Source organism: Leptonychotes weddellii, chromosome 9 (assembly GCF_054177405.1).
Source record: "Leptonychotes weddellii isolate Sample4059 chromosome 9, ASM5417740v2, whole genome shotgun sequence".
In the NCBI taxonomy this organism is placed as follows: Eukaryota; Metazoa; Chordata; class Mammalia; order Carnivora; family Phocidae; genus Leptonychotes; species Leptonychotes weddellii.
The window spans coordinates 54172334-54186369 of record NC_138377.1 but is presented as its reverse complement, the minus strand read 5'-3'; the positions used below and the strand labels follow the sequence as shown (position 1 = coordinate 54186369).

General features: G+C 53.5%; 1 protein-coding gene across 2 annotated transcripts; it reads right to left on the bottom strand.

Annotated features, from left to right (window-relative positions):
* Positions 1 to 508: 508 nt before the first annotated feature.
* Positions 509 to 4478, bottom strand: NKX2-1 (NK2 homeobox 1). Of its 2 annotated transcripts, XM_031036253.2 has the most exons (3): positions 4218 to 4478; positions 3135 to 3520; positions 509 to 2176 (listed from the first exon to the last, which is right to left on the bottom strand). In XM_031036253.2, exons 1-3 carry the CDS (start codon positions 4292 to 4294, stop codon positions 1428 to 1430), a joined length of 1212 nt encoding a protein of 403 aa, XP_030892113.2. In that variant the 5' UTR covers positions 4295 to 4478; the 3' UTR covers positions 509 to 1427. The 2 variants fall into 2 exon arrangements, with proteins under 2 accessions (XP_030892113.2, XP_006740974.2); XM_006740911.3 differs by lacking the exon at positions 4218 to 4478 and having other exon boundaries at positions 3135 to 4216.
* Positions 4479 to 14036: the final 9558 nt, after the last annotated feature.

The window sequence follows — 14036 nt, the reverse complement described above, 5'->3', positions numbered from 1 at the left end:
GAGGCTCTGCAGCAGATTAGAAATAAGGATTGGTGTTGAAATCTACAGGGACCATCTGTTCCGTAAAAATGATCTCTCATTCAGGATTATTTAAAATGTATGTTATTTAAAACGTTTTAAAGTTTTAATTGTTGACTTAGCTGTATAAGACCACAGCAGACACTTCTGAGGTTTCAAAAAACAGAAGCCTGGATCTAAAAACTAGTCCTTTGGTCTCTTTCTCTTCTGTTCTCCCTTTCCCTCCTGATGGAAGTAGTTCAGCTTTTTTCCTCTATATTGCCAAGTCCCAGGACTGTTCAAGGTTTGGTTCTACTCAATTCGGAGACAGAACAAAACTCTATTTCCCTATGGGACAAGGACTCTGGGCCCAGCTCCTTAGCTGGTTTAGGATCCTTTTAGCTCCCAAACAATGCCAATTCCCATCAGGCCAATGATGAGCCACCCCCACCACCACAAAAAAAAAAAAAAAAAAAGCCTTTTAAAGCCAAATCAAAACAAACAAAAGGTGGACTTTTAATCAGAAAAAGAATCCTTTTAATTTGTATAATTTATTAGAAGCTTCTTAGGAACTATATTTAAGCCAGATATCTACATAAGTTACAACAGAAAAAGACTGACGCTGCAAATACCAAACTGCCAAATAATATACACAGATTTGTCAATGCCCATAAAAAATATGATGGGCTGGGGACAGGGACTGGGTTTTTGTTTTTGTTTTTTTTTTTTTTACAACAAAATGTACAGATTTCTAAAAACTAGGTGTGTAGTCCAACTTTTGACAGCGTTTTACAGCTACAAGTTCACATCAAACATAAAACAATTTTAGCCAGGGCTCTTCCCGGGGCTGAGCCTCAGCGGCCAGCGAGCGCTGGGAGGGGGCATTTCCTTTGTGTCAATGACATGCGGGTCCTGTTGTAGAGTCTTTCCTCTCCCCAGCCCCCATCTCCCCTTCAAAAGAAATCCTGGTATTTACAAGCGAGTCCACCTTGCTGGCACAGTGTACCCAGAGTGAAGTTTGCGATCTTTAGAGTCCAGAGCTGTGTCACCGTAGAGCCCTCTCCAAACTGCACCCTGCCTGAGCGAGGGAAACCCATTTCAATCACCTAACAGACGCCCCAAAAGCTGTTTTTTGTTATGTCCTTCTCGGTTTAAAGACTCCTTAAAGAATTGGATTCACTTGGTTGTTTTTATTTTCTTTTTTAAAAAAATTCGCACAAATTTTAGAAAAAAAAAAAAGAAAGAAAAAGAAAAAGAAAAAGAAAAAGACGTCCAGCAGTTTGGCTTTTGTGTTTTTTCCCTTGGTCTAAACGGGACAGATTCTTAAGAAAAGTCGAAGCGCAGGGAGCGGCGGGTGGTTGGTGATGTGTGGCCGGCAGGAGGGAAAGCGATGAGGCAGCGCGCTGGGCCCGGCCCGGCCCGGGGTCCTCTCACCAGGTCCGACCGTATAGCAAGGTGGAGCAGGACATGGCGCCATAGTCCGAGCCCGAGGAGTTCAGGTGGGACAGGCTGGACACCTGGCCCTGAAGCGCCGCGGGGCTGGCGGCGTGGTGCGCCAGGTCCGGAGACTGGCCCGCGCTGCCCGGCTGGTGGCCCGGGTGTGCACCCAGGCCAGGGCCACCGCTGCCCACTGAGATAGCCGCCGCGGCCGCCTGAGCCGCCTGCGCCTGCTGCTGCGCCTGCTGCTGCGCGTGGCCCTGGAGGCTGCCGGCGCCCGGCGCCGGGGCGCCTGCCTGGCACGGTTTGCCGTCTTTCACCAGGACCGGCACGGCCACGCGGCGCGGCGACTGCTGCTGCGCTTGCTGCTGCTGCGGGCACCCGGCGCCCCCGCCCCCGCCGCCGCCGCCGCCGCCGCTGTCCTGCTGCAGTTGCTGTTGTGCCGCCTTGTCCTTGGCTTGGCGCTTCATCTTGTAGCGGTGGTTCTGGAACCAGATCTTGACCTGCGTGGGCGTCAGGTGGATCATGCTGGCCAGGTGCTCCCGCTCGGGCGCCGACAGGTACTTCTGTTGCTTGAAGCGTCGCTCCAGCTCGTACACCTGAGCCTGGGAGAAGAGCACCCGGCGCTTCCGGCGTGGTGCGCTTGGCAGCGGGGCCATGTTCTTGCTCACGTCCCCCAGCGAGCCCAGGCCGCCCATGCCGCTCATGTTCATGCCGCTCGCTGGGCCCATGAAGCGGGAGACTGTAAGCGACAAACGCACAGCGTCGGCGGGGACCGGGCCGGGCCAGGCCACCTCGGCCTTCCGCGCCCTTGGCCGGCCCGGCCCACCCCGACGGCGCCCTCCTCACCTAGGCCGCCTCCGCCCTGAGAGGCCTAAGTTCCAAGGAGAGTTAGCGCCTGCCCCAGGCCGTGCCGTCGAGGGATTTGCTGGAAAGCTCCCCACCTCAACCCCGGTTGCCTCCCTCAGTCACAGGGCTCCAGCCCAAAAGCAAAGTGGAGAAAGGCCGCTTCTGGTCCTTTCTTGCCCAACCCTGGCCAGAGTCGTTGGGTGAGCGGGCCACAGGCGGCGAACTGGGCCCAGACCAAGAGCTGGGGTCCCGCCGTAGACCCCAACTTTGGGAGTTTGGGAGAGTGGGGTGTTCACCTTCGAAAGCTAAAGTCCCAGACGCTTTGCCTCTTGGCCGCTCTCTCCTGTCAGCCCCAGTGAGGGCGCTTGCTCGGCCCATTTAGAGCCCCCTCTGAAGCCGCGCGCCCTTCCACCTGCCTGGACTAGAGAGCCAGCCGGGCGGGTCCCCTCAGCGCGTCGCAGTAGGGCAGCCTCCCGCCCGGCCAGGCCGCACCTCTCTGCTCCCTGCTTGCCCCCAGCTCCCTTAGTTTTTTTGGGGGGGGGTGGGAGGGCGATCCCTGGGCACTCTGAGGTCTCCTGAGCCGAGCAGAGCTGCCAGTCGGCCGCATCTGGGAGACGCCGAATACTAGCACCTGCCCGCAAGACCCCAGCGTTACCAAGTGTCTCTTCTGGGACCCCTCAGTCCAGCAGAGGGAAGAATCCCCAGCTCCCGCACCCTACTCCCTGGCGCGGCTTCCGGGCCGCCCACCCTGACGCCCGGTGCGCAGCCGGCAGGCGCTGCGCCTGCTGGGCTGCTCTCCCCGCGCCTCCCGTGCTCAGCCCGCGGCCCGGCAGTGGGGCGGCCTCACTTACTGGCGGGGAAGCGCGGGTCTGGGTTGGCGCCGTACCATCCGGGGCCCGAGGCGCTGTTCCGCATGGTGTCCTGGTACGGCGGCAGCTCGCTCATGTTGCCCAGGTTGCCGTTGCAGTAGCCCCCCACGGCGGAGTGCGAGAGCTGGGGCACCCCCGCCGCCGTCATGTGGTAGGCGGCCGTGACGGCGCCGTGGTGCCCCACGGCGTGCTGCTGCATGGCCGCGGCCGGCGGAGCCGCCTGGCCCTGCCTGTAAGCCGCCAGCGGAGCCCCGAGGCCGCCGCCCTCCATGCCCACTTTCTTGTAGCTTTCCTCCAGGGGACTCAAGATGTCAGACACTGAGAACGGAGTCGTGTGCTTTGGACTCATCGACATGATTCGGCGGCGGCTGGAGGAGGAAGGAAGAGGAGGAAAAAAAAGGGAGAGGGGGAAGGCGAAGCCTCGCTGCTTTTTTTTTTTTTTTTCTCCCTTTGCCAAATATTCTGGTGTTACCTTAACGCCGATCTTGTTGGATGTACACGTAACCGAGTGGACCGAGTCCGCCTTAATTGGCTTGAGTGGAGGCTCGGGGGCTGCCTCGCGTTTGTTTTAGCCCGGCGCCAGGTTTTAGGCAGCCACCAGAGGCGGGGCGTAAGCGCTAAAGCAACAGGACAATAGAAGCCTACATCTTGCCCGAGATAATTAGCTTACATGCTGATGACAAGGTAAACACCTTTAAGTTTCACTTGTCAAGATTTTTAGGTCTCAAAGAGGGAGAGAGAGAGAGAGAGGCAGAGACGCGACCCAAAGCATTTCTTTCCCCCGCTCCCCGGACACCCCCACCCCATTTTTTGTGGGGTGCGGGCGGCGCGCGGGGGGAGACGGGGGGGGGGAGGGAAAGGAGGAGGGAACCGAGAGAGGGGAGGGCAAGAGGTGGGGTGAGGAGTAGCCGAGGAGGAGGGATGGTGGGGAGGAAGGAAGGTGAATGCTGCTTTGCAACCAACTTTCGGAGTTACAAAGTGAACCACTTTCCAATACAGCCGGGGTTCCCGGGCGGGGACAAGTCTTTAGAGGGAGGGGGCCAAGGGACAGGGTAGGGGTTTCACCTGAGCCTGCTGGGGCTGCTCCTCCCTCCCGCCGCGGCCTCCCAGCCCCGCGCCTTCCCACTGCCTCCGGACCACATCGGGTTTCGCGGCGCCGAGCCCCAGTCGCCACCAAACGAGCTCACGAGTCTGGGGACGAACCCTGGGGCCGCACTGTTGGTCTGCGTGTCTGTCCGTCTGTCTGCCTCTTCTGCCGCCGTCAGAGGGACACCTCTGCTCCCCGCCCCCTTTCCCCCTACCCGAGAGAGAATCCCAGCGGGCGGAGGGGACGCTGAGCAAGGGATCGGCTGCCTCCGAGAGGCTGTCCCAGATCCCCGCGTCCCCCTCCCCCCACCTCAGGGTCTTCTCAGCGGTCCAGGGCCCCCTACATCACGCCCCCCCCAACCCACACGCGGCTCCCTCTCCCCACCCCCATTCCCGGCCAAGGCAAGCACACTACTGGCCGCTAGTGCTGGGAAGCTGGGGGGCACTAACCCGAAGGGCCATTGCTGAAGTTGCCCCACCTCGAACAAACCTGGTGTCCCCGACCCTCGCCCATCGCCCGGACACGCGGGGTTCTGGGGCTGGAGCTGACTTTCCGAGGACATCAGAGTCCCAGCACCCGAGCCCAGGGCCACGCTGTTTTCCCCCTCTGATGCTTCAGGGAGGGCGCGGGCAGGGAGCGTCGTGAGTACCCGCCCGCCTGTTGCCGGGCGGAACTGAGCCTGAACCCCGGCGGGACCAGCTGGCCGGGAGGGGGCGAATCCCAAGGCGCGAGCAGCCCAGCAGGCGGGAGGCTGGGCTGAGGCTCGCCTCCGCCCGGAGCTCAGCCATGCAAAAGTGCACTTGCTTCCCCGGGAATAACCAAATATCTTTGTTTAAAGTGGCGGCGTAAATGGCCAGTCGCTTTGTGGCCACGCTGGATATTAGTAGATGAGGATCATTCTGCTTCAATTGGGCGCCTCTCATCCGGCGAGCAAGAAACTGCTTAGGAGGAAGTGGGTTTCCTGTCTGCGCGTTCCCAGGCTTCAAGTGTGAGCCCCGCGCCTTGAGGGTCCTTGGGCGCCTGGAGAGGGGGAGCTGTGGGCTTTCGCTCCCCAGCCGGGCCAGAGGCACCCGCCGTGCTGCTCCGGCCAGGCCCCGGCCTCCCGTCCAGTGGACTACAGTGTCGCGCCCTGCGTGGCGCAGATCCCGAGACCCACTCAGACTTTCCCCCCTTGGATTCTAAACGTTTTGTTGTTGGTTTGGTTTGGTTTTTCTTTGGCTAAAAAGCCTCCTCTCTGGGATAGGGGCTGGGAGGGTGGAGCTCTCCCTGGCCCGGCTGGGGCCTCCAAGACACTGCGGGGGCCGATTAAGGAGGCTTCTCGAATTTGTTTTTTGTTTTCACATTTTCCTTCCCCTCCTTGTACAGAAGGAGCTCCCAATGATGAACAGGCACTTTTGAACAATTTAATTCAGCAGGTTAGGCGCCTTTCCCATTAACAGCAGTTGTAGTAAGGGAAAGTTGTTTTGTTTATTGGCTTGTTATTGTAACATTTCAGTTCTCTCCTTGAGAAGTGCTCTGTACTCCCTCAATACAAAGGCAACTTCTATACTAACATTCGCTTTCCTCACCACCTATGTCGCTTAACAGAGGAGAGAAAGCCCAGGGCACCCTCTTCCTCCCGCATGGGCCCACGTTTTCACGCATCCCCCTTGGCGGCTTTGGGGCAGGCAACCTTGCATTTGGGCACCCAGACCTGCTTGTGGGTTGTACCGCGAAGGACAAGCCCCAAGACGGTTCCTTGCCCTTTTACCGGGGGGCTTCTCTGGGGGGCGCTCTCAGGAAGACTCAGACTCCAACTGAGCTTTGGTGGATGTGATGTCAAAGCCCAGGGAGCAAGGAGGGAAGACGACGCTGGGTTCAAGTGAACCGTCGAGGAGAGCGGACAAAACTGAATACGGATCTTGTTTGCAGGCGGCCCTAGCCCCTGGGCTGTGTTTTGACTGGGGTCTTCATGACAAGGTGGGGTGGGTTTCCCAATCCCCTGTCTTCTTTCTCTTTCTCCCTCTCCATTATTTCATATTATTGGTAAGTATAAGAAACACCAAGTATAGAATGTTGTACGTCTCTCCCAGTCTCAATGCCATTTAGAAATGGAGGTCATTCCTCACAAGGTTTCTCTGAGATTCAAATAAGATCGGGCCCATAAAAGCGCTTTGAAAGCTTTGGAAAATTGTTAATTCCATTGCCAGAGCTCGAGATTTCTGTATTGTCGTCATTCGTACACCCACCACCCTGCCCTGCCTTTAAGGCCTTGAATCTGACTGAAGGGGAGAGTTAGGTGCATCTTGCGCAGTCCCTGAGCCTCGGCCTTCGTCCTCGGCAGAGTTCCAGCTTTCCAGCCCCGCAGCAGGCTCCGGCGCATGTGGCTAGCAGCTCCCCACCTGCCCCCCCCACGCCACCGCCCAAGGCTTGCAGACCAGACCGTGACCCCCAGCCACACAGCAGGCGTTCAGTCACCGCCTAGAGCAGATGCCCGAGCTGGGGTTGGGGGGTGGGGGCGGCGCCGGGCTACGGCTGCTGCTCCACCCAACCCCTCCCCCCCCAACAGATCGTGCGGCCACCTCCCTCCGCAGGCGGGCGCACCCGCCCCAGCTCTGGACTAGACCTCACCTGGGCCTGTGCGGCACCTTGCGGCGCCCGCCCCCAGCCCCCCTTCTACCTCTGCCCCTTTCTCTCTCTCTCTCTCTCTCTCTCACACACACACACACCGCCCCACACTCTTTGCCAGATGTGACTAAAACGTCTAGCGGGAGGGGTGGGGGTAGGAAGACTGATACCTCAGTCTCTGAGCTTGATCAAGCAGAGGCCTTGAGAGTCCCTCCCCTGGCCCCAACACCTCTTCCTAACCAAGGAGTGTCCTTTCTTTTAGCTGCCTCCCAGAGTCATCTTAAGTAGGGCAACCCCCGTTAAACTAGTAATGTCTTCACGGCTGCAGGGAATACTTGGGAACCCGGAGTTCCCCCCTGTAGGACCCTTGCGTCTTCAGTAACTCTCCCGAGCCGAGTGGTCGTAGCGGGGCCCAGTTCAGGTTTCTCAAGGAGCTTTCCCTGGTGGGGCCGCAGGCGCCCACCTCAATCCCCGCCACACTGCTTTGCTCTCTGCCGCTTGGTCTGGAATCTAAGGAGCCCCGGAGGCTCAGGCTCAGGCCCAGGCCGGGTGGGGGACGAGCAGAACTGCCATCAACCTTTGCTCACCACCTGTGTGGCCGAAGGGAAACGTCTTTCTGTCCCTCCAGAGTCACTTCTTTGAGAATTTAGAACAGAGGTCTCATACAGAAAGCTGTATGACTTCAGGGCCTGTCGCTTGGACTGCGAGAGGAATGAAAAGTCCTCCCCAGTCCTCACCACCACATTTTTCTAGTTCTCTTCATGGTCCTTCACACCTCTTCGAGGACGGTGAGAGACCATGTTCCCTGGTGCTGGTATTTTGCTCTGAGTTTCATCGCAATTCGTGATTTATTCAACAAATATTTATTGAGTGCTGACTCTGTGCCAGGCTCTGTGCTGGGCCTAAAAATTCAGTTTTAAACAAGCTAGATGTGGCTCTTACCCACACAGAGCTTATAAATTAACAATAAATCACCCAAATAATATGCATGTAGTTACTCTGTGGCAATGTTACTCTGGGATCCAGCTGAGATAGAGAAGGTTTTGATGAAGGGGTGTGTGTGTGTGTGTGTGTGTGTAGCAGGGAGGGGGGAAGGTTCTTCACCATTTCTGATCTTAAAATGCTCAGGGGTGGTAGGCAGAGCACTTGAGTAGAAATCAGAAAACTATGGTGTTGTTTACTGGCCTCCCTCCTTTACAGTGAAACCCTGTTTTATTTATCCTTCAATCTTCCAGTGCCTCAAGAAATGTTGAATTAAGGAAACAAAACCTTTTAGCACCTGATTCCTGAGCGGCAAACCAAACCAAACCAAACCAAAAATTGTCATAATCTCCTTTGTGTACCTCCCAGGTTGTACTAGGGATCCAAGTATTTAAGGATGAGATCGTGTGCATGAGTCTGTAAAGCACAAAAATCGCTAGCAAATGGAAGGGGTTATTACTTATGGTTCTCTATCTTGAGTTTATAGAAACTGTGACTCCAGGCCTCTAACTGCACGAAGCTCTCTGGGCCCTTGGCTGTTCTGCGCACAGGCCGGCGGTGGGCTAGCCTTCCTCAGCCGGGCGCAGTCTCCCGAGCCTGGCTGAGCTGGGCTCCCGGGTGCCGTCGAGGCAACTCCACCCAGGGAAAGGAAAACAGGAAGGCAGCCAGGCCCGGGGCGGTGGGGGGTGGGGGGTGGGGCGTCGCTGTTCCCCAGTCCCGAGATCCAAGGAACAGAATCCGGAGCCCCATCTGGAAGGCGTCTTTCTCTCCCTGAAGGATCTCACCGGAACCCGCTGCGCCTTTTCCCCAGGCACCAGACTTGAGAGCCTCTGGAAGATCTGCGCGAAGCCCGGGGCCTGCAGTAGGGCGGCTTTCCCCAGAAGGCTTTCGCAGGCGCTGTTCCAGGAACAGATTCGGAGCTCAGCGCGCTCCCTCTGCTGTTCCCGGTCCTGTCTTGAGCGTCTAGGGTCTTTGACGGCCACCTTCCTTTTGCGGACGCTCTCCTCAAACCACGGCCTCTGGGCAGGCCCTGGGGGTGGGGGTGGGGGTGGGAGGCGACGCTAGGACGTCTGAGAGTAGTGCTCCAGTGTCGCCCTCTCGGGGCACTGGCGCGCTCTGGGGTTGGAGTGGCAGATGAGGTGGTGTGTGTGAAGGCCAGAGTCCGCCCAGAGAGGAGGAGAGTCCACCCTCCGGCCTTTGGTGTCGAAGAACCCTTTCCTCTGTCAGGTCAAGCCTTCCAAGAGGTTGACGCCTGTGGTCTCGGAACTTGCCTATTTTCATGTCACATATTTCAACCTAGAGTCAACTTGTCCCAGGTTATAGTCAGAGCCCCTATAGTCAGGGCGCCCCCTGGCGGGAAGGGATCTAGGGTAGCCGCGAGTTTGGGGACTGGGTTACAAAGTAGAGAGAAAGGGGGAACTCAGCGCTAGCAGCACCCTTTGAAATGCGGAGAAACCAAGACAGGGGTGGGAAGTAGGGGAGGCTGGCCTGCAACTGCTGGGAGACCCAGCGAGGCCGATGCGAGGAGCCCCGGAGGACCGATGCACAAGTAGAGCCTGAGCCCTAAAGCGAATTGGCTGGTTTCCTCCCAGTTCTTCGTTCCTGTTTAAATTAAGAGCCTGTAAGTGGGCAGCAGAGTGGACGGTGGTGATTCCGTCCCACTTTGGACAGACGGGAAGCCGCCATCCTAAGGAACGGGAACACCCCAGGAGGCGCGTGCAGTTAGCAGGAAAGTTTTGGAGCCACTGATGAAGCCGAAAGGACAGATTCAGGTAGGATCCTCGCGGCGGCGCGGCTGTTTCGCCCCAGGACCTGTGCAGGAGCATACCACTTGAGATGGCTGAAACGTGCAGCTCTTCCTTCCATCTCCCATCAACCCGAAGTTTTCGCCCATGGGCCTATAGTAGTCGCGTTTCCCTCTGAGTCGCCAGCAGCGCTCTGGGGTTTATTTTTTCCGCTCCTTTCCCCCTCCAATCTCCCACCCTTCCCCCAAACCCCAACACTGGGCCCGGGCAAAGTTTTAAGTAGCAGCATTCCCCTTCCCCCTCTCCCCAGGCTCTTTCCGGGAGATTTCCGCGGCTTTGGGTTTTCTGGGACTTGACCTCGGCTGGCTTCCCCACCCTTCACCTCCCAGGACTCTGGGTCGGTCTCGGACGGTTGCGGACCGATGCGATCCGCAGCGCCCTCTTCCAGCCATCAGGAGAACTGCATCTTCAGGGCCGTCCCGGGGAAGAAAGCTTTGTTCCCAGGTCCGCCAGACAAGACTGGTAGTGTTCAGACACTGGTAGGGGTTCATCCGCCACGAATTTGCTCATCTAATTATTCATCATACTGTCAACCCGACCGTTTGCCTGGCTGCCAATCGGTCCACCCAAAGCCACTGCAATAGAGATGTTATGAGCGGCTCTTGGGATCACCCAGCCTCCTGCACCTATTTGAAAAAGCTCATGTGTAGATCAGGGCCATGGAAACTGCTGTGATATCTAAAGCTTTCCTTTAATTATATTTTCCCTTGAAATCTATTTATAATTTCTCCTTCTTATCAGACGGCAGTTGGACACGTGTTTGGTGGCCAGTGTGGCAGTTCACATTTTCTGCATGCCAGTCTTCAGAAAGCAGTGGCCCGACTAGCTCGACACAAGGGGGCGCTGCTTCCTATTGCAGAAGTAGGGGGCTAGCACCTGGAAAACGCGTAGGATCAAGAATACTTCTGGAACTAGTTACACTATGACAGGTGCCCTCCAGCCCTCCAATCTCTGGCACAAACTCACCCATCCAGGCTTTCTTACCAATTACTCCCCCTCCTTGGGCCCTTGCCAAGACTGCATGCTCTCCACCCCCTTCCTCATGTGCCTAAATTACTCTGCTTTTGTTCTTTTTCACTTAGCCAGAAAGAACATCATTTCCACCCCCATGACTAAGTCATACCCTTCTTTTAAAAAAGTCCAATTGCCTCTTCCAAAAATTAAATGTCTGACACACAGTAGGAGCTCAATATGTTTGCAGAATAAATTGATGGATCTAGGGCGCCCGGGTGGCTCAGTTGGTTACGCAACTGCCTTCAGCTCAGGTCATGATCCTGGAGTCCCGGGATCGAATCCCACATCGGGCTCCCTGCTTAGCAGGGAGTCTGCTTCTCCCTCTGACCCTCCCCGGTCTTGTGCTCTCTCTCTCTCTCTCAAATAAATAAATAAAATCTTTAAAAAAATTGATGGATCCATATTGCACTCGTCTATTACATTAATAAGACTGTTCACTCTGATTGAGTTCCTAATTGTTTCATATGTTTGTGTTCTCCTTTCAGTTAGACTGTTGGGTCCCTGATTTCAAGGGCTACGCCAGACACTTAGACATGTCCTCAGAAATGGGCTCAGAGCACTGCAGCATTTGATACTGTTAATCATCTCTTTTCAAAACTCTCTCATTGGCTTCAAAGTCACCACTCAGTTATGGTTCTCCTCCTCTGTCTCTGGCCATTTTCTTCTTCATTGTTGGGCTTTCCTCCTCCCCTGCATGCCCATCTCCATGGCTTCAATTACCATCTATGGCTGATGGTTCCCAAGCATGTACTTCCAGCCAAACTCTCTCCAGAGCTTCAGCCCTATATTTCCAGTTGTTTACCTCCTCATACGAATGTCCACCAAACTTAATGTATCCCAACCTGAACTCAAATCCTGCCCCACTGGCTTCTTGTTCTGTGTTCTAGATCTAGGTGAATGGCATGAGTATCTCCCCTCCCCACAACCCCCTTTGGCTCTTGTATTAGTCTCCTTGGTCTTCCATAACAAAATACCATAGACTGGGCGGTGGGGGCGGGGGGTGGCTTAAACAACAGAAATTTATTTTCTCAATTCTGGAAGCTGGAAAGTCCAAGATCAAATTCTCGCAGGTTCAGTTTCAAGTGAAAACAATTCCTGGCTTGTATCCAGCACCTTCTCACTGTGTACACACAGGATGAAGATCTCTCTCTCTCTTCTTATAAGGCCACAGTCCTACTAGATTAGGGCCCCACCCTTATGACCTCATTTAACATATTTAACACTAATTATCTCCTAAATACCCTATTCCCAAGTAGTTACATTGAGGGTTAGGGCTTTGACATATGAATTTGGGGGTTTCATTGATTTTCTCTATTGTTTTTGTTTCCCATTTCAATAATTTCGGTTCACATCTTTATTATTTCTTTTATTCTGCTAACATTGTGCTGAATTTGCTCTTCTTTTTCCAGTTTCTTAACATGAAAACTGAACATGAAACATGAAACTCCCAGCTCTTCCTCCCTTCCATCCCTCAAATTCAGTCTAAACCAGCTCCCAAGCCATATACCTGAATATCATCCTTTTCCTCTTCCTCATCCAACTAGTCATAAAGTCATATCAATTCCACATCTTAGATGTCTCCAAATCCAGCCTCACTTCTTCATAATCAGTTCTTCTCTCCTTTTACTGCCTCCATCAAGGCCATTCATCATCTATTGCCTAATCATGTAGCTCTTATTTCTACCTTTAGGCTCTCTCCAGTCTAGTCTATGGTCCTTGGCCACAGGACAGAGTCCAACATACCTCTCCAAACTAATTTCTCCCTGCCTCACTACCTACCCATCCACACTTTACTCTCCAGTTACCCTAAACTTCTGTGGAAGGAGGTCATTGAGAGGACGTGACCACTGGCTGAACTGTGAGCTGAAACTGGGCGATCAGAGACTCCTCACCCCCTCCCCTGTCCTTGGAATGAACATTCTGCTTGCTTTCTCTGCCCCCAGAAGCTGCCCCAAGGATACAACCTTGAGATAGTGATGTGGTGTTGAGACTGCCTTGATGGTATACATAACTGAACTCAGTTAAGGTCTCTATATAGACACTTAGGATTTGACAGACTGGTGGGGAAAACTACTCCTCTTGCAGCCTCCGGGAGAAGCCTTGTAATTAAGTTCACTTGCTCACTAAACCTGCCACCTACTAATCTGGAGTGGTCTGCTTCTTTCTGCAGTCTCTCCCTGCCCTCCTTTTATGGGGGGCTGGTTTTAGATTATCCCTGGTAAGCTCTGGAAGTTGCAAACCAACAACTTCTCACCTTTCTTTTCATTTTATACAGTTTTATTGAGGTATAACTGACATACAATAAACTGTACATATTTATAGTATAAAATTTGAGTAAGTTTTGATGTATATATACACCCATGAAACCATGACCACAATCAAGGAAATAAACATATCTAACCCCACAAGTTTCTCCTGACCCTTAGTAAGCATTCTCTCCTCCCCTCCCTGTACCCATCCCAGTCACTAAGCAATTACTGATCTGCTATCGGATACTACAAGTAAGTCATCATTTTCTAGAAGTTTACATAAACACTATTTTACATAAAAACTATTTTGCACTCTATTTTGTCTGGCTCTTTACACTTAGTGTAATTATTTTGAGATTCATTAATGTTATGACATGTATCCATAGGTATTTTTTTTTATTAGTGCAAGTGGTATTCAGTTGTATGGATATACCAAAATGTGTTATCCATTCAACTGTAGATGCACATTTGGTTTATTTCCAATTTGGGGCTATTACAAATAAAGAGGCTATAAACATTTATGTCAAGTCTTATGAAGATACATGCTTTGATTTGTCTTGGGTAAATACCTAGGAGTGGAATAGCTTCCATGTGTGAGTGTCAAAGCATTCAATTTTTTGCCATTAAGGATGATGTCAGTCATAAGCTTTATGGAGATGCTCTTTATCAGTTTGAGAGAGTTCCCTTCTATTTCTGTGTGCTGAGAGTTTATGTCAGAAATGGATATTATGTTTTGTCCAGCACTTTTTCTGCATCTTCTGAGATGAACCTATCATTTTTAAATTTAAATTTAAATTTTTTTCATTTTTTATTTGCAGTCTATTAATAAGGTGAGTTACACTGATTGATTTTTGAAGGTTAAGCCAATCTCGCCTTTCTGGGATAAATTCCACTTGGTCACCATTTGTTATCCATTTTAGATATTATCATATTCAGTTGGCTGAATGAAGGTTTCTTAAGAACTTTTTTATTTATGCGGGCGCCTGGGTGGCTCAGTTGGTTAAGCGACTGCCTTCGGTTCAGGTCATGATCCTGGAGTCCCTGGATCGAGTCCCGCATCGGGCTCCCTGCTTGGCAGGGAGTCTGCTTCTCCCTCTGACCCTCCTCCCTCTCATGCTCTCTGTCTCTCATTCTCTCTCTC

Coding starts and splice junctions, on each gene's coding strand:
- NKX2-1 (XM_031036253.2), bottom strand. CDS start 4,294: ATGTGGTCCGGAGGCAGTGGGAAGGCGCGGGGCTGGGAGGCCGCGGCG. Junction 3,521..4,217: donor AGCAGCCCCAGCAGGCTCAG/GTGAAACCCCTA, acceptor TTCCTCCTCCAG/CCGCCGCCGAATCATGTCGA. Junction 2,177..3,134: donor AGACCCGCGCTTCCCCGCCA/GTAAGTGAGGCC, acceptor TGTCGCTTACAG/TCTCCCGCTTCATGGGCCCA.